At 39.4% G+C, this 26,838-nt stretch overlaps 1 protein-coding gene across 1 annotated transcript in view; it reads right to left on the bottom strand.

The window, feature by feature from the left end:
- Positions 1 to 26,838, bottom strand: part of LOC112556269 (probable cation-transporting ATPase 13A3) — a 54,704-nt gene that overhangs the window by 10,313 nt on the left and 17,553 nt on the right. The window contains exons 12-30 of the mRNA XM_025225108.1: positions 24,905 to 25,081; positions 24,393 to 24,548; positions 23,597 to 23,787; positions 23,247 to 23,308; positions 20,154 to 20,298; positions 19,383 to 19,487; positions 18,884 to 19,040; positions 17,906 to 18,026; positions 15,958 to 16,082; positions 13,760 to 13,926; positions 13,076 to 13,189; positions 11,899 to 11,978; positions 10,597 to 10,749; positions 9,876 to 9,972; positions 9,408 to 9,480; positions 7,809 to 7,959; positions 6,988 to 7,133; positions 6,518 to 6,606; positions 6,061 to 6,144 (exon numbers count right to left, since the gene is read on the bottom strand). Coding sequence (XP_025080893.1) covers positions 6,061 to 6,144; positions 6,518 to 6,606; positions 6,988 to 7,133; positions 7,809 to 7,959; positions 9,408 to 9,480; positions 9,876 to 9,972; positions 10,597 to 10,749; positions 11,899 to 11,978; positions 13,076 to 13,189; positions 13,760 to 13,926; positions 15,958 to 16,082; positions 17,906 to 18,026; positions 18,884 to 19,040; positions 19,383 to 19,487; positions 20,154 to 20,298; positions 23,247 to 23,308; positions 23,597 to 23,787; positions 24,393 to 24,548; positions 24,905 to 25,081 — 2,393 coding nt within the window. The remainder of the gene's footprint in view (positions 1 to 6,060; positions 6,145 to 6,517; positions 6,607 to 6,987; positions 7,134 to 7,808; positions 7,960 to 9,407; positions 9,481 to 9,875; positions 9,973 to 10,596; positions 10,750 to 11,898; positions 11,979 to 13,075; positions 13,190 to 13,759; positions 13,927 to 15,957; positions 16,083 to 17,905; positions 18,027 to 18,883; positions 19,041 to 19,382; positions 19,488 to 20,153; positions 20,299 to 23,246; positions 23,309 to 23,596; positions 23,788 to 24,392; positions 24,549 to 24,904; positions 25,082 to 26,838) is intronic.

Below are 26,838 nucleotides of genomic sequence, written 5' to 3'. Positions count from 1 at the left end.
GCCAGCACGAATCACCATTCGCCAGGGATGGGGAGTAGCTGTAGCCTAGCTACAGCTACTGTAGCCGGCTACAAATTTTGTAGCTTGTAGCTTAGCCGGCTACAAATTTAAAAAAAGTAGCTTGTAGCCGTAGCTACATTTTAGAAAGTAGCTGTAGCTTGGCTACATGTTGGCTACTTTCACGACTGTAGCACTCTAGTAGTGTACAAAGTATAATGTCTTTGGGTTGTAGATTTGCATCTATATTCCAGAATGTTCAGCACGGCAGCAATGTAAAAGATAGAATGTCTGTGTGCGAGGGAGGAAATTATGTTCAACAATGTAGCAATGTTCAAAGTAAAAATGTCTTGTCTTTGCGCGAGGGAGGAAATGATGTTCAACAATGTAGCGATGTTCAAAAATGTCTTTATTGCGACGAAATAGAATGTCTGTGCTAGAATGTTCGAGGGGAGGGAGAATAAATAGCAGTGGCGTGTTGCATAGCACGTAGCGAATCGAGCGAAGCTAGCCTAGCGAATCTAGCGGTTAGCGAAAGCTAGCGGTCCCTGTGCAACGCAGTGTAGCCGGAAGCCAGAGTTTCAAGATGGCCGACATAAGGCGAGGTTTGAGTGAAGTATTTGTTTTGCAAGCTACACCCCGCCGTGCTGTAGCCAAACCGTCGCAAATAAATATCGAGTTTGCGGCCCACCTGTCCACTGAAAGTAAATCAGGACAATAATGAAAATTCCAATGCCCACATGATGGGTTTCGTCGAAGTCATCGTTCCAGGATACTCCACATACCAGTTCAAATCTCACTTCGAATGTTCCCGGATGCCTTTGATGTAAGTTAACGTAATAAAATAAAGTAAAATGTAATAAACTTAATGAAATATAAATATAAATGCCAAAATCAAATTTTAAGGAATGTGAACGTCCAAGATATATATATAAATGTATCTGCTAAACATACCTATAATAATGCTCACACACACACACACACACGATAAACACAAACTTTCATAGAGATCTTTTGTGACATTTTTCAGGCTCTCCAGGGTTGGATTGAGCCTCATCTGCCACAGCAACGAGGGTTCAACAATAGAACAAAGTTGCTTGACACCTTGTGGTTGCTGGCACCAAAATCACCCTCCAGAATATATTCACCTATATTTGCCATACCACGTCTATAGCAAAGCATCCATCATCAGTGTCTGCTTTTCTCATCCACCAACATTTATTATTTCATTATATAATTTGAATATTTTGCTTAAATATCTCTTGCATTTGTATCAACACGTGTAATTTTTTCCCCATGCAAATTGAGGTGTACATGTTGCAAATTGAAGTGTACATGTCTTTGTGTCACCATCATTAATAATTTGTCCACCATGTGCATATATTATATGATATGACCATTTATATTTATGATTGGTATGATTTTGCCATTGTGCTTATATGTTGTCTACATACTGAAGTTGACACAGCAGCAGCAAAGCATTGTCATGCACCATTATGGCTGTGTATTTTTTTCATCACTGTGTTCAGTTCTCTCCCAGCAACCTTTATTATTTCCATTGCATAACTTGAATTTTTTTATACATATCTCTTGCATTTGCATCACCACTATGATTTGTTTTTATTCGTGTAAATTGAGGAGTGTGCATGTCTTTAATTCCTGTCACCATCCTTAATAATTTGCTTTGTCACCAGATGCATGTCATGTTCTGTGCTTTTCAAATGAACTAGATTGTCACTTTTTGTGTTTAGCTTTGATGCAACACTTTTCCAGTTATAATTTCTCATTTAATTATCATGTAATGTGTTTATCATGTAATAAATTTTCATTTGATTTTACTAATTCATGGTAGAAACAAGTGTGCTTCATTGTGTACATGATTATCAGGTAAATCAGGAATTTTTGGTTTTTCACGGTCACATTAAAAAAAAAAAAAGACATTTGTAAGGGCGTGTAAGTTTTTTTATTTAGCACTAAAATCAAGACAGTCACAATATCCTTTATTCAGTAGGGTCGTACTAATAACTGATATTGGGAGAGGTGAGGAGTCTCCTGAGACATTCCTTGCTGTTCTTGCTTCTTTGTAGGGGTGGCACATTGCTGGTTATTGGAGATCTCAGACAGAGTGTTTACTGAAAAATAAAAGTGAATGAATTATGACCAATATATGGGCATGGAAAACCCAAATATGTCTGGCCTGTATGCCCATGGTAACTGCTCTTGCTGGAACATGCATAAAAAAAGTTCCTAACTGAGCTTTTTACATATCTAGACTCATCTCTTTGTGGCAGAACAGACTTTTGTCACTACCCTCACCAAATACCTGTAGGAAAAGAAACATTAAACAATTAATACTTGAACTGTCAAATGTTTTACTAAATATGACTATACTAAACGCTTTACTTGCTTATTTATGTTATAAATGGTTCACTCACCTTTTACACCCCCCAGTGATGATGATGTCACTGGTGGGATGAATGAAGGGTCTCCTTCCAAGATTTCAGCCATTCTGGAATAGAAATTCCATCGTGATCTTCCCTGGCCCGTTTTCTTGTTGAAATCTACTATAGTTTTGTACCTGTTGGGACACAAGTACCAAATATGATTGCATATATGATTATGTATCCAGACTAATTTCCCACGGCTACAAAAAATCTCTACTCAAGCTTGCTTGATACTGGTGAGGTCTTGTTTACAGGTTAAATGAATGAATTGTGGTAACAAATAAATAAGAACTTGCAGAACCTTAAAAACCTGTGATGTTTTGTTTCTCAGATCTATGGAAAAATGTTGCACTCTAAGACAGAAAGCCGAATGATTTTGTAGGAACTCACCATATTTTCATATTGCTCCATTTTTTTCAAGTTGGAATTGCAAATTGTTCTTTATGCTTGGCATAAGTGTCCATGAGGAGAAGTACTGCCCCCTTAGTCCATTGATTTCCCACATTCGTTTCTGTTAAAATATGAAATCAATTAATCAGGAATAAAAACCAGCATAACATAGTGATATGTTTAATAAATGCAACAGTATCAGATTCAAACTTTGATTCTAAACATCAAAGAATAGGGTAATTGTACTATTTTCTTCTGTTGGAAGGATAGTTCAATAATGTGCACAATATTTTCATAGTTGGGTTATTTGTTAAAATCATTAAAGCCTTCCATTATAACAGTTCTTCATGGAATTTATAACACTGAAAAAATATCTTTATCACCACCTTCAGCATTTTCATAACTTGAGATAATAAATTTTGGAACTAGAAAGCAGAAAACTAAAACTTTAAACACACACACAAACAAGAGGCCGGTACACGCGGAGACTGCAGATTTGAGGATACTGTCGGGGCTACACATTGTTATAAAATTACTCTCGCTAAACATGTGAATGTTTTGTCAACCTTGATAATAGGGTATTTTAAATAGCAATCGTTAAAAGACACCACTTTGTACACGGCCTTAATCGTAAAGCTCGTACTCGGCAAACGCCAATCCGACTACACATTGTCTAAAATTGCTCCCGCTACACAAATAAATATATGTTTCCACATAAATAATAGAGTATTTTTAACACTTATCATTAAAAGATACTTACCACTTTGTATCCGGTCCAATACTCCTTTTTAACGGGAGCATCAAAGAAACTCTCATCTGCAAACTTGAAACCGACAACAATGTCGGCCATTTTGAATAGCAAGCGTAGGACCTCCAGCGGCCGCTAGCTTTGCTACGCTAGGGGTCTAGGTTCGCTAGCTTGTAGGGGCGCGCTCTTTACACTTCCGGCTAGATTGGCTAGCTTCGCTCGATTCGCTACGCCTATGCAACACGTCTCAGGGCTGACAGTGGTGTGGGACCTCTTTGTGAATTGGAGAGAGAGAGAGAAGTTAGGCCAGCTGCTGAGAAAAAGATACTGAATTAAAGAAAACTTCAGTGTGGAATTCAATCTTTGTTATTTCTGGTACGACAGCCACTCTACGTAGCCATTTGACGTGTTGGTTACACGACCATTCGTCGACAGCGTGTCAGCAAGACGACGACAGCCACTGCTCTCACTACTCGGTGTCTTGACAGCCAGACACCACGTGTCTCGCACGCTCAGTAACTGGAAGTACCGGGTCGTCCATGTGGCGGGAGCGATTTGAAAAACGAAGATGGACGTACCCATCAATTTCCAGCCTTATTTGAAATTTTTTACATTTTGCGAAGCCACAAAATGAGTCTATAGTTTCAAATGCAAGAATGGGTGCGGCAGCACGAAAAAGTACTCAACGAACAAGACGTTACCGGCACCCCTGAGACAACTACCTTCCTGATGTCTGGATTGTCACAGAATGTCAGTGAACTGGACAAATATCCCACGGTCAAACAAATTTATTTGCGCACCAACACCGTCTTGCCAAGCAGTGCTGCGGTTGAGAGATTGTTCAGTCTGGCAGGACTTATCATGACAAAAGCTGCGCACTAGGGTGACAGACAGCAACTTCGAGGCCAAAGTTCTGGTCAAATTCAATTCCATGAAGGACTAAAAGAATGTAGATTTGTTTTAAGGTTACCGGTACACTCCAAAAATTAAAATCCATATTTTAAATATCTTTAAGGGTTTTTAAATATAGAGTAACAAAATAACATAAATATAGCACTTTAAAACTGTTTTTGAGTACCTAAAGTGAAAATTGTGACTTTAATCAACGTTTTTGTTTCAAAACGTACAAGCATTTTAAAAACAAATTTACACAATACCATAAGTCATATACCAAAGGTTTTGGGTTTTTTGTAAACTAGAGGCACTGATAAGAAAACATGCATAAGCCTTTTTGATATCTCAAGATTTCTAGGAGATATAAAAAATCAGACATGGTACCCCCCGAGTCAGTGTGAATGTGGCAATTTAATATTTAGAAAAATGTTAATTTTATCAAAAGTAATGTTTATATCATATTCTCAAATGCATCACTTTGTAGCTTATGCATTTCTACACAAAATTGCAAAATTGTACTGCTGTAGCACAAGCCAATCTTGAGAAATATGTTTTTATAGTTTATGACTGGATGTCAAAAATGACAAACAGAGAAATTCAAGCTTAAAGATTTAACATAAATATATCTTGTATCAGATCATTTTTGAAAAATATATTTCAGTGTTTATATGCTACATTTGACATCCTACTATATAATTAAAGTCTATTCTAGTATGCCAGGACTATACTTTTCACCCTATCAGCTTTTGGAAACAATTAGTTTGTGTTCTTTTCTTTGTTTTCAGTGTCAGTGTTAGAAAAAAAATGCCTTATGATCTGCTTGCCTAAATGAGATTAAGCAGTGTTTTACTTATATTCCATGCAAACTCATTTATTTCAATGGTCTGTTGTTCATTGTCACAGTATTGATAAGAGGTTGACATTTTTCATCACCACATAACCTAACTTATTGAAAATTCCACCAGGTACCTGATACTTAAGCATCTGTTTAGTTTTCATTTCTAAGTAATAGGGAACAAATAGTTATAGAAAACAAATGTTTATCGGAAAACTTATATAATTTCTTTTGTCACTAAAACAGGATGAGGAAAAAGATCCAGAAATGTTTAATATCATCGTAAAATACGTGTACTTATTGTGTGAAAAAGGCCGGGGGAGGAAGGGTGCAAGGAATGAATGAAAGCATTTATGGATTCACTAAATAAAATTGTCGGTATATCGCAGTTCTCCGTTTCATTATTATAATAAAAACTTTGTAAAGCAAGTAATAGTGTTTAGTGTGTATGTTTGATGTTTGTGAATGTTGCTACAGCCAGCTCGCTACAGCTAACTTGTTATAACATCACGCTTTTAAAAGTAGCCAAAAGAAGCTGGCTACATTTTAAAAGTAGCCCAAAGTAGCTGGCTACTTTTTGGAAAATTGTAGCTGTAGTGTAGCCGGCTACATTTTGAAAAAAAGTAGCTGTAGCCTAGCCGGCTACAAATTAAAAGTAGCTTGCCCATCCCTGCCATTCGCTGAAAGTATCAGCAAAACACAGACATGTGCAACATGAAAGTGAATCAAGTAAACTAGCAATATGTACTGACCTCCAAAATGACTGACACCAGGCAGTTGATGAAAGCTACACCCACAACTAATGCACGGAAGCTTATTGATGGAAATGGCTTCAACTGAAACAAAAGGATGAAATGAGTCTTAACAGATCTTTTGAAACTATTTGCCTGAATATAACTTATCAGTATGCCTAAAGACTTGAAACTAGTTGCCTAACTTATCTGTATTCCTAAAAACTGGATTCCATAACCCTCTCTACCATCACAGAAAGTCTCCTGTGTAGTACTCTTCAAACCATTGAGCTGATAGTAATTTTTCAGTGATTACAAGGACAACAAATTTTATTCTACAAAATATTTCAATTTAAAGTTGAACTCTATGAAATGAAAATGCTTTCTGGTTTGCAATATTTTAGAAATAGTCTACTTTGGGGAAACTGTTATTATCAATGAAAACATTTTCAAAAGTGAAAAAAAGTTATCAGCATACGTCCAAGACATCAGCAAACTGTTCAGTAGGATACATGGTGATCCAGATGGTTACTGCTGTGCAGACTGCTATATTGCCCAGGAAAAGCCCTGAAACAATAAAGCATTAAGATGGCGATGTAGTATCAAATCAAGATGGGATTAATGAAGTATCAAGAGGGAATAGTTCAGCATCGAATCATAGTGGAATAACAAGACATCAAGTCATGATGGAATAATGATGCACCAAGTCAAAGTCAAAGAACATGATATGGAGCTGGAATATCAAGACAAGATGCTCCTCTCCCCTTTAAATACAACAGCATTACTTCACAGTTAAGTTTGAGATCAAGTCCATGAATGCATGTATTTCGCTATAAGAAACACAGTGAAGCTCATTTCTGCGACTTCCCAATTGAACACAGAGATCTTTAAACTATAGAGATATGACACTCCTGTAATGCCGCAGATGAAAATAAAGCCAGCACTCACAATTAGAAAACATAGTTTTTCGATATGGAGCACCCTTGCTGAAGGTGATGCTCATGGTGATGTACTGGTAAGCAGACAGAAGAAAAACAGCGCTGTTCTCGTAAGAAGTATAATCATTATCCTCATTTTGTTGAAAAGGCACAAACCTGCAACACAGACATGTTCCAGCTCCATCATTCCACAAAGCTAATAAAAACAAAGTATATGACTTAATGAACTGACTATGCTCACTGTGAATATTGATGACACCAGCCTGGATGTCAGTTCAGCTACACCAACATGTTTGCGGTTAAGTATGTTTACCTGAGTGTGGCTAAATGTTTACCTAAGAATGTGACTATGCTTACCTGAGTTTAGCTATGTTTACATGAGTGTGGGTATGTTTATATGAGAGTGTGGCTAAGTATGTTTCCCTGAGAATGGCTGTTTACCTACATGTGGCTGCATATGTTTACCTGAGAATGCGGCTAAGTATGTTTATCTGAGAATAGCTGTGTTTACATAAGAGTGTGGCTGCATATGTTTACCTGAGAATGCGGCTAAGTATGTTTATCTGAGAATAGCTGTGTTTACATAAGAGTGTGGCTGCATATGTTTACCTGAGAATGCGGCTAAGTATGAACATGCACATAAAAGCTTTCTAAAAGATGTGAACGAGCTCAGATATAACTACTTATAGTTAACTGTTATTGGCCTTTTGACTGACAATACAACTTACAGAGGTCTGTCACTGGCCTTCTGAATATTGTGCTTTCAGTTTACTACCGCTGCTGTGTTTGCACCTGTTGATCATGTGGACTGTGTGTATGCATCACACTTACCATGGCTGCTGCTGAACATACAGGAAGGCCAGAGCTTGTGGGACAATCATGACTGTCATCTGTGTAATGATTGACAGGATGGGGGCAACACTTATCAGGCTCATGGGTGGTAGCTGTTTAGCCAGTTCTTCATAGGGACCTGTCCAGCTGACTGCCAGTAAAGAGCACAGCAGATAACATAACATCATGGTAGTGTCTTCATCTACATTACTAAACATCCTCAGGCCAGCATGAAGAACCTATCTTAGGAGGAGACCATGACACCCTGACACTGAGACCACAACACTCAAAGAATTCCTAGCAAGAACCATGACACACTAGCTTAAAGGTCCTAAAATGATCCTGACACTAGCTTACATGTCATGAAAGATAACACTAACTTACACTTCACAAAAAAAGATCCTGACATGCATGCTAAAAATCCTGTCATTACTGTATATGTCACAAAAATATCCCAACATGCTAAACAATAATACCATTACAGTGATGCAAGATATAGATATGAAATTTGAGGAAAATCTTAATTTTTAGCTATTTTGAGATAATGGCAAATGAATATTCAACATGTTCTCTATCCACTCCTCAAGTGATTTTTCATAAAACCATCTAAAACAATGTATATTTTGTCACTGAAAACAGCAACTGATTTTATGTTTGTTCTTGTTGTGCGCAGAATTAGTGGAAACTGAGACTGTCATACAGCAAACGCAGTCTTTTGAAAAACTGGGTCATATCGCATACCAGCAGAAAAAGTATTCATTTGCCTCTCAAACAAAAGCATGTTCAGGGCCTATGGAAATTTTCCAACAGATTCCTGCTCTCTTCTAGACATGACAATGAGCTGGAAAATTCCTAATGCAGACAATGTGCAAATAAACTTTAAATGTAACCAGTCAGAATTTACTACTACTATCCTTGGCTGCATTACAGGTTTTCAGATGTCCCACAATCAAGCTGTGCATGGCTTCCAGATGTAAACAAATGTCGACCGTAACTCAAAGCCTAGTTAAAAAACCCTTCCTTTCTGAGATCTGAGACATTAATGCTACATGCTAAATGTTCACAGTACCTATCAGATGCTCATTGTTTTCTCCAAATATCACATGGAAATGGAGGAAAACAGTAAGTGCATCTTAAATTTGCTGTAGCGGTAAGACTAAAAAATGATGATTTTAGTGGGCTTATTCTATTGTCAAAATTACTATTGATCCTGTGGTAAGCACCTTGAGAAAAATAAAACAAAAGTTATGAATTCTGCTGGCAATTTTGCTAAGAGTCAGGGTTAGGGTTAGTGGCCTATAAAAGCTACAGTGGCCTATAAAAGCTGAACTATTAGCTTGAAAGAGGAGAGTGCTCTGAAAAGCTTTCACAAATTTTTGTCAAGCAAGGATATGGAGTCAGAATCAACCAACACTGTGTACAAAAGGTTTGTAGGCTTGGTTTTACGTGACAAATAAATGGCGCTAATAACTTACATGTGATGAATACAGGCAATGAAGAGATTGACACTAATAGCATGCGATGAAGTGATTGGCACCATCTCACATGCGATAAAGAGATTGCCACTATTACTTTACATGTGATTGCATGTTAACTTACACGTAATGAACAGAGTAGTGGCCAGGAAGAGATCTTCATACAAGAATTCGGGGTCAGTAAGATTGGCTCCAATCTGCAAGTAGTCAAAGCAGCAGATCAAAATACAAGTGTCTGCACATCATCCCTGAAGACCAAAGACATAGTTAATGCTATAACTACAGAACATACCAGCATAACTACTGGTCTACATGGAAAAACGATGGCAACAAAGACACAACATGTGACTCCACAAACAAGTCTTGACTTAGATGGATTCTTCATGAATCAATCATGCTTGGATTCAACATGCCAAGTCTTCAGTGACAAAACACAATAAGTCTGACCAAGTCTGATGGTCAAAAACAGAAGAAACAATTTTCTGGGACTGTATAATGTGCTTGCACTGTTAACCTGTGTTTGTCACAATAAAACTGAGTACGAAGCAGAGTCCAAAAATTCTTTACAGCACATCTTCAAGGCTGCACTTACCCAATACAGGATCATGACAGATGTGAACTGATTCATACTGTAGCAGGCCATGAACTTGAAGATACCAAAGGCTGTCACAAGTGAACAACGGCCTTCTCTAGAAACACAAAGATGTTGATTTGAATAGTTAATGTTTTGCATAGGACAGTAATTCTAATATTTGTAATGAGGCTTGAAATAATAACCAAGATCTACCAGTATTTGTTATAAAACTATAACTTGGCTTTCCAATAACTATAGCAATAACAACCACCATTGTCACTGTGACAGCTGTAACCAGGTTTGCCAGTAATTAAGACAAAAATGGTTACAAGTCTTGTCACTTGAAGGCATGCTTTCACGTGTCCATGGAGTTAGTTCCTAGAAGAGAGGTTTGACACAAAATTGTCTCTCATCAGAGCCCACAATTATTCATGTTTTTTTGCGTAATGGCAGCATAAAAAAGCACTGTCATTGGTTAGACCCCTGATGTTTTGATTTGTATGCTATAAAAAAAGCATACAGAAATTCCACACTAACAACAAAGTCAAGAAGTAATAACTGTTAACATTAACTATAATCCATGAAGCACTTGTAAAACTAACCTAACAAAACCTAATGACACCTGGCATACACTAACCTGATGACATCTGGCACAACATTAACCTGATGGCACTTGGCACACACTAACCTGATGACATCTGGCACAACATTAACCTGATGGCACTTGGCACACACTAACCTGATGACACTTGGCACACACTCAATGGTGGGTGTTCTGGAAGTGAATGGTGAAGCGACAGATGCTTCTGCTTCTGACAGCGATATGCCTGCATGAGCTGCCTTCAGTGCCCCACAATCATTTGCTCCATCACCACACATTCCAACATGGTACCTGCCACAGAATAACAGACATTTCTGACAGTTTGATTCTAGGGAAAAAAAAACATCATGAGATAAAGTTGTAAAATCTACAGTATAAATGCTCATCATATACACTATAAACAGCAATCGCATGCAAGTGTCCTTAATAAAACAGTAAAGTCTACAGTATAAATGGTAATTCTAAAAGCATCCTTCCAGTTAATTTATTACTCTATCATAAAACAGCACCTCCAAACAGTTGAAAGTGTAATTAAATGATATTATTAGGCTAATTTATCCCTTCTGCATATAGCAAGAGAAAATGCTGTCTCGCAAACTAGAAAACTCAAAACTGGACCAACTAGTGCACCCAGTAAAAAAAAAAAAAGACAGCCTACAGGTATACAAAACTGTACAAATACAAACCATTAAAAGACCCAACATTTAAAAGTTCATCTTTGGCATATGCTAGGACTTACATTTGCTTTCAACATCTTTATTTTTGCTTTGCTGAACCTGAAACTACATCAATGGATGAATAAAGGTTTCAGGAGATACTATGATAATACTGGCCTTGTGTGTGTTGTTTTTTACGTTTTGTGTGTTTCAATGTGTAAAAAGGGTATCTGCTGAAGAAGAAAAAATACCATTTTTAGTAAAATTTCTTTCTTCAAGTACTGTACCAAATGACATGACTATGTGGAGATCACCCGCTAGCTACCTCAAATCCAGCTGTCCAAACCTGTTCTGGTCCAACGACCACAGAACAATAGGACATGAATTCAGTCCAACCCTCCTACCATCTCCACATGTGACTCTAGTGAGCACCCGACTTCAGTTTTTTGCCTGGACTGAGTCTGTAACCCGCTGCAGGGAGCTTCCTGCGGAGTTTCTTCTTGAAGTGGCAGGATATGTTACAAATTAAATTTCTGTGGAAGGTGCTGCCGGGAGGTGTTGCCTGACACCGGCAGCACTTTGATGCAGTATCTGACCCAGATGACCTGCCGGTGACTAAGTCACTTAGACCTTTCTAGCAGGGCACCATGACCTATTTTAGGAGTCAAACTTTTGTCATAGTGTCATGTAGAAATTTATACGATAAACAGTAAAAATTAGTTAAACAAGGACACAAAAGTCCATTTAAGCTATTTAAGCATGTTTCACTTTGCAAAACACTGACCCTACTTCCTGCAACACTTCAATCAGCTGAGCCTTCTGGTCAGGAGACATCCGCGCAAACACTGTCCCTCGCACAACCAACTGCAATCAGCATGTCTTACCATCAGTATCACTACCAATATTACCACAATCATTAATATCTTTACCACCAATGCCAAATCCATCCTCACAGCTACCACTACCAATGTCATTAATATCTTTACCACCAACACCAATACCATCCTCACATCTGCATCACAACCACTCCTATCACCATCCCTGCTGTCATCGTTAATAACATCATAACCACTACCTAACCCAGCTTCATCAATCTATGCTGCAGATTTTCTTCTGCTGAAGATATCATGTATTATAACAGGGTACTAGATCAAAATGACAGACAGGACACACTAATGGTCTATACAAGGTGGGATAGAAAAGATGGTAACACAGTCTGCACAAGAAATAGAAACACAAAGAAATAACAATTATTCTGATTAAAAACAAAAGTGTCTAGACCAGTGATGCCCAACCTTTTTCGGCCTGGGGGCCATATACATTTATGACACGCGTGTCACGGGCCGCTTCACCGCAAGAATACAAAAAAGAATAAAAAAAATAGAGCAGATAACATTTTTATTAGAAACAAGTTGTACTTACCATTAATTATGTACTAATTAGTGGGATATTTGAAGTTGTTTTTCCCGAAACCAACTTCTGAATGTCCGGCTGCATCGTAGTGACACCAAGTCACAGCACTGAATAGAAATGTTCGTCTATCGAAAAAAAAGACTGAGAGACGCCCCTACGTAGGGAAAAAATACTACTTCTTCCCTTTTTTCGTTTTTTTTTTTATTTATTTTTTTTTTTAATTAATAACATGCCGATTTTTGCACTGTAGGCAGAAGTTTCGCAGGCCGTAGGTTAGGCATCCCTGGTCTAGACGATGGATTTTCATTTCTCATTCATGGAAACTGTTACTACGTGTTGTATGAAATTGTGCTGCCCTCCCAAAATTCAAAAACTTTTCCTGACTTTACAAGCAAAATATCAATATTCAATAACTTTTTTAGGGCTGGAAATGGTTTCTGATTTTTCCAAAACTTTTCCAGACTTTTAAAACTCGTACAAATCCTGCGTGAAGTTACAGCAAAATACTCGTGATAAACTACAGGAGGCTAGTCATATTCAATGCATACCTTGGACAATAGCTCAGGCTGGTACTGTCTGATGACACCCCAGGACTTGCCAGTCACAGCAAAATGAAAGCGCTTGTTATCTTCATCAATAGAGATCACTGCTGAGCCCTCATGCTTCTGAGCAAATATTACACACATAATTTATAGAGCAAAAGAAGAAATTGGACTGAAAAGTGGCAGCAATACAATGAGCTCATACACAACTACAGAACTGTAACTGAGACATGGCATGACACAGCATAACCTCATTCCACTACTTTACAGATTTAGAACAGGATCTGATGTGAAATAGAATTATTCAGATCTTTCGTCGAAACCCATACACATAATTCCCTTGTTATTTACCCAACAAAACCTGAACATATACACGAACTTTCTCATTACATATACATCACCTGTATCTACCTCATTGATACTGGTCCATATGTAACACCTGAATAACATCTATATCACCTATACTAAACATGCATCACCTGTATAATGCATCTATATCACATATACCATCAACTAGCATCACCTGCACAACATATGTACTGCACCTATACTGCTCAATGAGCATCACCTGCTCCACATATCTATGGCAATGTATAGTAAGCAGTATGCCATATGGCCATCACCTCTACCTGTGTATGTACTTCATTTTGCTATATATAGATATAACACCAGGAGCTGTCATGTACTTACATCAACTTCCTCAACCTGCTTTGTGCGATCATCAGCATAATAGAACTCAATCTCTGCCTGAGTCTTTTGACCCTCCGGTGGGCTGGCCTGGACTAGGATGATCTTGTCTGTACGATCCACCATTCCACACTCTCGCGCCACACTCAATGCAGTCAGCATGTTGTCACCTTATAAATAATAATGTTAAAGGTAAAGGCTTAGAGCAGCGGTTCTCAACCTTTTACTTGTGACGCCCCCCTGACCAACAAAGGTACGTCCGTGCGCCCCACTTAGCCAGCAATGTAAGCTAATTTTACTAATACCGGTATAAGAAACTTTTAAAAAAATGACCACCTTCACACCCCACTTGTAAGCACGTCGTACGTCCCTGGCGGGGCGCGCCCCACCATTTGAGAACTGCGGGCTTAGAGGTCATAAGGCACAGCGAAGGTGGCTCACAGAGTCTAAGATACAGCAGCTGCCATCATTACTTTTCCCGATTACTTGGGTACCCATTCCCACACAGCAGGTGCCATCTTTACCTTTTCTGATTATTCAGGTACACGTACCTATTCCTGAACAGCAGTTGTTGAAAGGGCAAGGGGAAGTACTCCAGCAACTGATCCTAGCAGGTCTTGAACCAGCAGCTTTCTCTTCTGCATTTATGCGCACTAATCAGACCACACTGCCTCTCCATAATAATAATGTTTATTATAGTGAGCGCATTAATAAGCACACACTGCCTTCCCAATTATAGTGTTTTTTACAATAATAATGTTGACTATAGTGTGCACACTAACGAGTTCACAATGCCTCTCCAATAATGATAATGTTGATTATAGTGCGCTCACTAATGAGTCCACACTGGCCACCCAATAATGATAATCTTTATTATAGTATGCCTCTCCCAACTGTACTAAAGGTAGGCTTGTATTTTACATAAATACGCAAACATACACTAAAGCACACACAGTAGGTGAGCTTCAAATACATATTACAAAACAGAGGTATGCACATGCACACATATGTGAAGAATCTGGAATGCCCAGGGAACATCACTAACAGTCAATAGATGTCAATTTCAGAAAAAGGTATGTTAAAGCCATACTCCTAACCCTTAACAGGTGTCATATCCAAAGGAAATGGTTAGGTCCAAGACCCTAGCCCACAACTGGTGTCATGTCCAAAGAGATGTGTTAGGGCCAAGACCTCAAACATGACTGATGTGACATGCAGAAAGAAGTGTGTCACATCACACAGTTTGACATGCAAGTTCGTTCACAACACACCATGAAAACAGATCTTTTTTCTTTCGTGAAGTCTTCTCCACCCAGCGTAAAATCAATATATTTTTAACAAATGGAGAATTTGTAAGTTTTCAATGCAATGCAGTGAAATCTGATATAGGTATAACACAATTCACAAAACATCTTTAACCATCAGTCAAATGCTCTTCACCTCTCATCATCAAGGTGTAAATTGTTTCTCACAGCAAAACAACAATAACCAAGACATCTAGGTATCAGTCTTCAGTAATAGGCCGTTCAGTAGGTGGAACAGTCCCTTCCCTTCCTCTATTTTTTAACACTAAAAATTGAAATGTTCATATTTTGCTCAGTTTTACATAGATTGGCAGAGTCTCACCCAAATAAAGGCTATACCCTGGTTCAGGTGTTAGTTGGTGTACTGCCAACAAAACTCCTCACAGCAAGTTGACACAATGCCCCAAGGTGCCGGTTGCATATCAGCTGCAATGTATCCCTGCCAGCAACACAGCACTACCCTCATGCATTCTTCCATGTAGCACCGGCCAGACTGGTCCGCCCATTGCTCTGTTTTCAAACACGCTTTAACTATTGCCTTGTCAGAGGGCTCGCGCAGCAAAAATTAACCAGCCCCCCGGCTGTGTGGCTGCCCTTAAATTCCCACCCTGGCAGCCTGGACACAGCGTGAGCTTCACACAGCTCATCTTGGCATTTATTAATGAAAGCAATTTACGGTGGGTGTCTTTGTCAAGTTTTTTTGTTCTTGGACTGGTCCAGTTCGAACAGTTTGAACCATGTGCTATTCTAAATTTTAGTCTCGGTATCACCCTTTTAGAACTATGAATGCTGACCAAACCTGTAACCATGATTTATAAATGTTGGTCACACCTGTCACCATGACTGTATGAAGATTGGCCATACCTCTACCCACAACTATATGAAGATTGGTCATACCTGTAACCATGATTGTACGAATGTTGGCTTCTAACAGCTTGTGGATGACTGGTGTTGTCTGAGGCTTCAGGCGATTTTCCATCACCAGCAATCCCAGAAAGGTCAGGTTACACTCCACCTGTTCTCTGCCATCAAAAGGGGTTCAAGTAGCTAAATTTAAAGAAATACACGTAAGACCGCTTGCTGTTAAAAATTCAAGGAACCTAGGGGCTGTTTAGCATTAAAATGACCAGAACTGGCATAAGTTTATGAGGTGGAACTGTTATCAGTCAAAATGGACTGCTGTTTAGCACTAATCCTGTTATCAATCAATGTAGACTGTTCTCTAACCCTAACCCCATTACCAATCAATGTGCACTGTTGTTTATATCTAATCTTCTTACGAACCAATGTATACTGTTCTGTAACCCTACCCCTGTTTATTCTACTTACTGTGTGCTGAGAAAAGAAAAGTACAGCATGTTCATTACTTTCAGACTGATGAACAGTGATGAAGGAATAATGTTTGTAATGTAAGACTACAATGATATTAGTAATTACTTTGTTACAGAATACATTCTTCACTTACTGACAGCAATGTGCGACACATTCCTCACTTAAAATCCAACTTTTATTGTTTGTCTGAGGAAGTCCAGGACAGAAATTTTTCTTTTGCTCACAATCACTATACACATACAAACATAAGCAAACTAGAAGTGCATATAGACAACATTACGGGCAAACACACTCATACACAACATTGAACAAACACGCACACCTACACCTTCTCACACATACACATGAACCTCTTAAGGAGGACACCAGGTGATGTGGTAGACCTACGAGTCTCTGTGCCTTTTATCCAGGATGGTGATGGCCGTTGGCACGAAGGACCTCTGGTAGGCTGCTTTCCATGCACGTGGCACTTTGTAGCACCTACAGATGACATTTGGGATGGAGAGGGTGTGTTTGGTCTGAGGTGATGTTGTATGCCATCTTTCTGACTGCATGAAGGTACAAGTCAGAGAGTGGCAGCTGTGGGTGTAATAATTTTATTTTCCTGGTGGATGACCAGCCTTGCCTTGTCTTTGACATGGACCGGTGACCATATGCGATGTTAAATGTGAAGAATGCATACTGTCAACGTAAGCAGAAGCCCTGCTGTACACAGTCTCCAGCACCCCAGAGCTGACGCTGAAGCTGCGGAGTTTCATAAAAAGGTGTGGTGTTTGCTGGGCCTGTCTGTACACCTGGTTCACGTGATCACTGAAGGAGAGCCTTCTGTCTATCACTGTACCACAGTACTTAAAACTGGCAGCCCTCTGTACCTGCTGTCACGTGATTTGGATTGGTGGGAAGAGAAGTGTCATCTCCTTCATTGTGTGCTCTCCTAAAGGCCATCTCCTCTGTTTTTCAACATTTGGCTCAGGAAGCTGCAGTCAAACCAGTCCTCCAGTTCCCCCACAAAGACCAGGTACTGTGACAGGGACTGCTTGTCTTTGAGGCAGGCCACCAAGGCCATGTCATCTGCATACTTTACAAGTTTGAGAAAAGCATTGTCAATGGTAATCTCTTTTGTGTATACAGAGAGTAGGACGGAGAAATGCACACATCCTTGAGGGGCACCCGTGTTGAGGATCTGCTTATCTGACAGAATCATTCCATTCACTGACAGATTTACCCTTTCAGACGAGCTGGACCCTACAGTTGCAGTTGGTGGAACTCTGAGACCCACCCTCTGTGGTCAGTCCACCCTCTGTCAGCAATATACCACACATTCTCCACTGACTGCCTTAACATCAGCAATGACAGACGTTCCTCATAGACTGTCATCAAGCTATGGGGAAGACTGTTCTCAGCAATGAACAATGCCTTACGTGGACCACACTTATTATTATAGGTATCAGTCTTCAGGACCACACTAACTATTAGAGGCTAACAACAAGACACATCGACCTCATTCCCTTACCGCTGCAGCCGCTGGATCTTGGCGTACCGCAACTTTGATGGAAGCTGCTTCTTGCCAAAGGCGATGACACGGTAGCCATGTTGTGTGTACTTAGTCAGCACATCATGAAAGTTCAATGGTACTGTAATCAACAAAGGTGCTGGAGTTACCACCAACAATGCTATCTTGCAGTGATACAATATGTTCAACTAATCAAGACAACATCTGTCTGCTAGGCATTTTCTGAGTTGAGTGGTCCTTTGTGGCAAGATAATAATTCAGTTTATGACAGGTTAATACAAGCAAAAAGACAGCATATTCATCAATGTAATATACTTAAACCATGATGTACTGAAATAACATTTTTGGTAGTCAAATTTCTCTCTTCAAGTTTTTACCAAATGACAAACCCACATGGAGATCCCCCTATTAGCCACCTAAATTACAGGTATGCTCCCAATTGGACAAATCTGATCAAAGAAGGAGCTCATCTTCTTCTGACCCTATGCCATGCTGCCTAATAATGGTATCATGTGATATGACAGCATGGAGAATAAGAAGGAATGGCTGTCCTGCAACAACATAGCATACCTCCATCAAGCCAGACGCTCAAGGGAAGACATCAATAACATAGAGGCAAACAATGACGAGTGAATACACAGCATGCCTTAGGCAGTTAAGATAGCAAGCATGAGTTGACTGCAGACTTAGATGCACCACATATAACACAAGGCTATTCCATACAGCTGCTTAATGCTAAAGACTTTAACAACAGAATGCAGAAAACAAAAGTGACTAAAACACATCCTAGTCCAACAAAAATGGATGAAAAACTAGTCAAGAAGAGCAAGATAAAGGCAGGTGGTGCTGGTTGAATTTGTATGCTCCCTATTCCACTGGGAGTGTGAAGAGAAACTGAGGTGGCTAATACAGTTATCTCCATAGAGCCATGTCTTATGGTGTAATAAGAAGAATCACATTTGGTTCAAAGCATCTCACCTGAATGTGGCAAAGATAAGCTTGCAATCATTTCAGGCGACCCCTTGACAAACAGGTTGAAGTGCTGAGCTCCCAACTGTCGGGTGATCACAGACATGCGCTGGAGACTAGAAGAGAATGGAAACTGACGCACGATGCCCAGGTCCTCACCTTGCAGCTGTTATGCAGCAGAGACAGGTCTAAGTTCATTTCTGTGAAAATTCTTATTGTGTTACTCTATTATACAGCACAGAGAACTGCAAGTCTTTTTTCAGATAATAACTACCTTTTTGTGAATAATTCTTATTATGCCGCTCTGTAAAACGCCCTATTGCCTATTGCTGATCAGTTTGATAAAGAACTATATCTCATCATTGTTGTCTACAGAGATTCTCGTCAAGCTCCTCTCCTTTATGTGCTCAAAATCACTCTCCTAAGGGTGTTCCATACCATCCACTGTTCTAATGGTATGCACCAAAATGAACAAAGCCACTATATATGACTAGCCTAGTAGTCTGACCTGTTCTGTGCTGGCATAGTGTAGTCCAGACTGATTCTTTGGCCGTACAATGGTTGGTACAATCATGTCAAATCTGCTCTCCTCCTCTCCTGGTTCCTCTAGTTCCTGAAACACAGACATCCTGTGTCACACTTTCACATCACACGTCATCACAAATATGGTAAGATCTAAAAAAAGAGGTGTTCAAGACAGGTTGGTCAAAAATTCACACTCAGCATCAGCATCAAGCTCTTTCCCCCTCCATCCCAGTCTGATGCCTTTTCTCACAGCATAGCAACTTCTTCTGTCAGTCAGAATCTGAGACTTCTAATCTCATCTCCAGCCCAAGTAATTTTCTCTGGTTTGGCACTTTTCTCTGGGGAAGGACTAGCTTAGCTTAGATGCCAACAGCATAAAACATCATGAGCCAACACAATAAGCTCTCTCCATAAACTGACAATTAACCTCCCTTGTCATACTTTAAAAACATCTATAATCAACACAAGCTCTCTTCAATGCACCTCCCTTGATAATGTACCTCCTCACACATTTTCATGGCTACAATGATCTTGCCCTTCCTGTTACAGCTGATGTTTTCCTTTGTGTCACACTACACTTCACTTCATTTACAACTTTGTGTCAACTACACTTCCTCATCTCTTCTACAAATTTGTATCACAATCTCCCATCCATCCATCTTCTCTACGCTACTTATTCCAGTTAAAAACACACTAAATATTCACATTCTCAAGGTATCATAGATGGCTGAAAAGCTTCATATGGGTGACTTACCCAGTTGGTAGCGTTAAACATAATCAGGTCGAGTGGATCCCCCATTAACTGACCCTCAATGATGGTCAGAGAGTGACAAGTTGCCATGGCCTCTATCAGTGGTCCCTTGGGCAGCAGTGTTAAATCACGAATCTCTGGATCAAACCTGAAGATACCACAAAAACTACTCTCACACCAGCAGTACTAATCTATAAAGCCTCTAAAGCTTAAAAACAAGACTCATCACTGTCCATGCTTATTATCCAACTGCAGATTGTCTCACACAACAACCAAAATATATTATGGATCATACAAACACTGATAGTACTGGTATTAACTGGCCTTGCCCACAACTAATAATTTTATGAAATCTACATGACTGAAAGATGAGAGCCATTATTCTTTATGGAATAAGACTGACCTCAAACACTTCATGGTGAGGTAATGTGGACTGCCCTGTCACACTTGTAATGTGAACTACCCTCTCTCACACTTAATGTGAACTATCTTGCCACATATGTGAACTATCCATGGCATCTAGTGAACATTTATATCACTAACTATATATAATGATATATTTATCACTATGGTTTGTCAATTTGTCAATACTCATTCTCTATCAAGTAAACAATAACAATACTCTCTCTATATCAAGTGAAATGTGTACAACACATTCAGCAAAATATTTACAATACTTAGTCTCTATATCTAGTGAACAATAATACTCTCTACATTCAGTAAACATGTACAATACTTATTTTTTATATATATCAAGGGAACAAGTATCATAAACTGTATATAATAATAATAAATGTAAAATGTGTAAAGTGCATACTGACACTCCTAAGGACCAAGCTCTTAGCGCTTAAAAATAAGAACGAAACATGGACAGCATACAAGGGACAGCAAAACAAACAAATAACATATGAGCTATAAAAGAATAAACAACACTACTAAACAAAGAATAAAATGAAATACAGAAAACACAAAGGGAACCAAATAAGAATTTCAGTCATTCAACTGCAGATGTTAAAAAGTGCTCTGGAGGAGGTGCAATTATTTGGGCCTGAAGATATGATGTCTTGGCCTTGTTGACACATTTTGCATGCTTGGCTTGGCGGCCTTATAAATCTCTCTGTGAATAGTGAGTACAGTATTCCGCCAAACACGCTCAGCTCGCCGGCGAGTTCACTTCAGGTCACGGAGGTCAGCATGGCCCTGTGAACACCAAGGTGAGCATGTGGACTGGCACATCAGACGTATAGACACTGGGGCATGTCCTCAACAACTCTACACAAAACAGTCAAGTTGGTCAGCACAGGGTGCCTGGAGCAGGGCTATTTACAGCTGTGCTTTGAATGCGACTATATCAACACTGCATAACGGACAAGTTAAAAATCTGGTGCCGATGATGGGCATCTGCGATGTTCAATCAATACACAGTAATGATCAGATGTGAGATCTTGAGAAACATCAACTGCTGCAATAATTGGTCGATGCATGGCCCAGTCCAAGATGTGATCCCTTTTATGTGTGGACTGCAAAACAGACTGGACGAGACAAAAAGTGTGCAACAGTTCTGACATTTTTACTGCGTCAGGATGAGAGTTGTTGTCAAAATGGACATTATCATCTCCAATAAGCACAGCAGGTCCACTGAGTGCATTGCTCTAGTCCAGCATATTATGAAATTCCAAGAAAAAGGTAGAGGCTATGAGTTTGTTCTTGGCACTTGGAGGGGGTCTATAGATGCAGAACACGTATATCAAACAATAGGAAGCCGAAAAAAGACTTGTACACATTCAAAAGATGTATGTGGGAACCATAAAGCAGCAGCAAAAGACAGGTACTTGGTGTCGTGTGTCAGACATTTTTCTATGCCTGCCTTTCTCTTGGTGCTTGGGACGCACTGGTATTAGAAAGGCAGCTTACAGCAGACGACATTTGATGTCATATTCCAGGCTATTTTTATCCAGTTCGTGGGGAAAGGTCGAGGCTTTTTTTAGCTGACCGTAGCAACGCCTGATGTCATGCCCATGCTATGTCGTGTCGTCTGCTTGATGCTGAGTTTGCTGCTTGTTCTAGCAATAGGGGTTCGCTGTTCTTTGCCCTCTCAACCCTGTTGGCAGTTTTAGCACAAAAACCCTTCATGGCAGTCTCCTGTTCTCATATGACCATGTTGAATTGGTCGGTTGTGTTACCAGCAGGTGTTACTGGAAATGGCATTAACTGGTACAACTGGTGCACTGGATCACACCGATGATGATCCTGATGTTGATGAGTCAGAGAATCTTTACAATGGCTGTGAATGTTCAAAGTATTACACACGCTGCAGAAGGGAGTGTGCAAATGGCGTTTGGAGGAAACATGACCTAGTTAGTAGTAGAGAGTTGACAACACACAGCGAAGCTTTAGCAGAATCTGTGTCAGAACTTGGTGATTAGGGATAGTCAGCAGAGGAAGGACGAGCAGCAGAGCAGGTAGTGGATTTTTTCAAAGGACGTTGTTTACTAAGACCAGCATTCACAAAATGACAGTAAAGAGAAAGTTTTCTCAAAATGTCAACTCAATAGGCTGGAGGTTTAATAGCAAGAGGATTCAATAATGCTAACTGAGAAGTTGTGTAGAGAAGCTGTACAGTCATGTAGTGAAACTGTTGGTGAAGTGAGATTTGGAAAAATTAAGAACAATTACAAAATTCAGAGAGATTTCAAAAATATAAAAAAGACAAACACAATAATAGATAATAGATACTACGTCAGGGGTGGGCAATTAATTTTCCCAAGGGGCCGCATGAGAAATTGGGATGGTTTTAGAGGGTCGGACTAATATAGTTAACTCAGTTTTACCCAATACTGTATACATAGTATATACAGTATACATAGTATATACAGTATACTGGTGGGCGGGCCGGTCAGAGACAGGAGGCGGGCCGGCCTTTGCCCAGGTCTGTACTAGATACATTTGCAATGTTCACTACTCTAGTAATAACAACAGTCCTCATCTGTCTTTCAATACTCACTACCTCTAGTAATAACAACAGAGCTCATCTTCATGTCAATATTCACTATTTTTAGTGATAACAACACTTATCAACTGCTTGTCAAGACTTACTTTGCTCCAGATGCAGGTACAACCCCCTGCATATTCAGTCCATCCTCAGTTAGTGTTCCTGTCTGTACACAAAGCAACCAAAATCAGTAAAAATTCAGAAAAGTGCCTTTGGACATGTTAATTCAACACCATGATATGCAAGGCAACAATGATGTTATGTCTAGTGATGTTATGGCATCTAGGCTTTTGATCCTCTCCTGAAAAGGTCACAGGGTTGTGAAAAAAAGAACTAAGAGTTAAATAAGAACTGGACAAAGCACCAGTCAGTTTCTTGAGATAAAAATAGCCACATGACTAAATAATAAGTTAAAACTGGTAACAGTTAAAGAACAAAGGTAAGATGGTTGCACCTTGTCAAAGCAGAAAGTGTTGATGGTGCCACATATGCTGATAGTGCGTGGGGAAATACAATAAACGTTAATTTTTGCAAGACGCTTTTGGGCAAAGATGACCCCCATGGCCAGAGCAGCAGGAAGTGCAGGTGGTACTGTGATAGTAATCAAGTCCAGAGATCGTATAATGATATTGCTCACTGGCTTTCGCCTGAACCTTGAAAAACAAGAAAACACCATTCATACACTTAATAAGTCCTTTGATCAGTGTATGTGTGTGTATATTTATATTACCTTCGCTGTTTTGCATGAACATTTACATGCATGAAATATAAGGACTACTTTTACAATGTTATCATCAAAATTACAAACACCACAAAACTGCTAATGATACCTCTCTCATGTTCACACACCACCCAAAGCAGTGTAACTGTACATTAAACAAACTTCTAGTGTCAACATTCATTAAACAAACTTTCACAGCATCAGAGGCTCAGTCTAGCCTGTACACCACTTGATCTGACATGGCTGCCAAGCTGAAGGTCAAATGCATACTCCTCCTGAGCTGTACCCTCCGTCATCAACAGATCAAAACAGACCCAAACACCAAACAGAGCTGTTGATCGACTGGCCTTTGTAGGCCAGCCTCTTTATGTTGCACTCTTAACAGCCTGCATAATTAATACATTCTTGCAGAGGGTAACAACATATTCTCTATACCTCATATTTATGAAGCAGATTTACCCAGTCTTTTTACCATGCTAAATAAATTGGCTACCTGCAAATAGTGACTAAAACTCTGTATTCATGGTCTCAGAACTGACCTTAAGGATGATGGTGTAGATGAAGCCCATCATTGCAATAAGAGCCAGCACCAAAACAAAGTAGTAAGAGTGACGCTGGAACTTGAAGTCTACAGGCTTTGGGTAAAGTATAGATCGCACCAGTTCACCCTTTGAGGTAGAAAATCCTGCATTGTGCAAAACAAATGGTTTAGTTTTAAAAACTTTCCTGGACTAGATTTTTGGTTGTTTCTGTAATCCCTACAATATTTGTCTGGAGCTGTATCATATACATCCTGAAACCAAAAATCAATGCCCCTCAGCTGACTTTTAATAGGTCACAGCATGTTTATTCCAAAATTATCTATGGATGGCTCATGTGCTTTATCAAACTTGTTGATCTTCAGCTTGCTCCCATTAGTGTTTCTGGTCACACTCAACTGATGGTTCAGGTTGCTCATGAAACTGGCCTCTGGTGGCAGTGAAAAGATCTCATGGAACTTTCCTTCCACCAAAGCAAACTTGCTACAAACTGATCACATACCTGTTTGCAAAACAACTGCCTTTACACGCTGAGAACCATAGAAACGAGTCTGGATCACTTGGGTTCCAGAGAAGAGAACATGGCGACTGTGCTTTTTTATGGAGAACGAGGTCTCATCCACGCCACCACCAACAATTGGGTTGGGAATTGATGTCTTTGTGATGGGCACACTTTCACCTTCAACACCAAATAAAGATCAGATGACAAGTCACAGCAAATTGTAAAAAAATAACTGATGTCTACAAACTCAGAGCTATGTTTGTTTCGTCAATTCTACCTGGCTAAACATTATTCCTAATGTTCTCACACCATAATCTCACAAGTACTTGTACCATGCTAGCACTAGCCTGTGTGAATGCTGTTATAATGACTGCTACTATTTTCAGATACACCACATTTATACTAATCTGTCAGCATGCTCTCATCATGACTGTATCCCCACTGCTCTCATCATGTTATCACTAACCTAATATACCCTGTTTCTAATCTGTCAGCGTGCTCCCATCATGACTCTATCCCTACTAATCAAATACACCATTTATACAAGGGGTGGGGAACATCTGGCCCCACAATGCAGTCACAAATTTCAGTAAATCTTTAAGCTTTTTCATAGCAACACAAATGTATATTAAGTGAATAGGTACACTAAGGTGAACTTAAGACCTACAACTATCCAACATTATCCTTTCATGGATCTCCAAAAGATGAACAAATAAAAATAGCTTTGGCTAGTGAAAACTAGTCTGGGATTATGTTTATCTGTGCATGTGCAAATATGTCTGCATGAGTAGCATGTGTGTACACTTTAGAAATGCCATGAAGTGTACTAAATAGTCATTCTTATTCTTTTAATATACCTTCACTGCACAACCACAAACAGAAAACTGTTCATAAGAAAAAAAGGTTTTGTTACTATATATTCTCTCTCCTCTAGGAACTTTTTAATTATCAACATAATAAATCTATTTTGCAGACTCCAAACAGTTGTTTTACTATGCTTTCCATAGTTACAGAGTATAGTTTTCACGCAACTAATTATGAAAAGGTGGATTTTGGTGATTCAGAGGACAGCTGTGGGTTTGTACATGTAAAAGTGCTAACACTTTGCCACAAACTACAACTTGACCAAATAAAGCAGGCTCATTTTTAATTTTGTATGGTCCATGAATGTGGTTATAAATACCTAAATGACCTTGGAGGAAAAAAGGTTCCCCACCCATGATTTATATGAACCAATGACTATATTACCACTGACCAAATACACCATATTTGTACTAATCTGTGAGCATGCTCTCATAACAACCACTAATATACCATGTTTCTAATCTAATCTGTGGGTGTTTTCATCATTACTGTAATCCCACTAACCAAATACACCATATTTATACTAATCTGTGAGCACGCTTTCATGGTGAGAGTCAGAAGGGAGGAAAGTCACCTGTCGTTGAGGTCTCAGTCAAGCTGCTCAAGCAGGAAGGAAATGAAACAACAAAAGCCCCCACTGCTCTGTGACACTCTGGGTATGCAAAGAATGGCACAAATTCCTAGTCATAGCAAACAGTGCCAGAACTACAGAACCATAAGCCTTCTCAGCCACACAAGCAAAGTCATGCTGAAAGTAATCCAGAACCGCATCAGCACTCCCGCAGAGAAACTGCTAGCAAAAGAACAGGCTGGATTCAGACCAGGAAGCAGCAAAGTTGAGGAGATCTTCAACTGTCGCATCCTGAAATAGAAGCACCTTCAGCAGCAGCAGGACCTCTATTAGAATTTCATAAACTTAAAAAAAAAAAAGGCTTTTGACAGTTTGGCTATGGCATGTGATGTCAAAATTCAACAAAGAAGGCCTTGTCCAAGACTCTGAAGTCAAGTATAACAGCTCAATGAGCACAGTACTGGTGGATAACCAAAGAGGAGCCTTCTTTTGCACTAAA

This window comes from Pomacea canaliculata, linkage group LG2 (genome assembly GCF_003073045.1).
Source record: "Pomacea canaliculata isolate SZHN2017 linkage group LG2, ASM307304v1, whole genome shotgun sequence".
NCBI classification, from domain to species: domain Eukaryota; kingdom Metazoa; phylum Mollusca; class Gastropoda; order Architaenioglossa; family Ampullariidae; genus Pomacea; species Pomacea canaliculata.
This window is presented reverse-complemented; position numbering and strand designations above follow the sequence as displayed.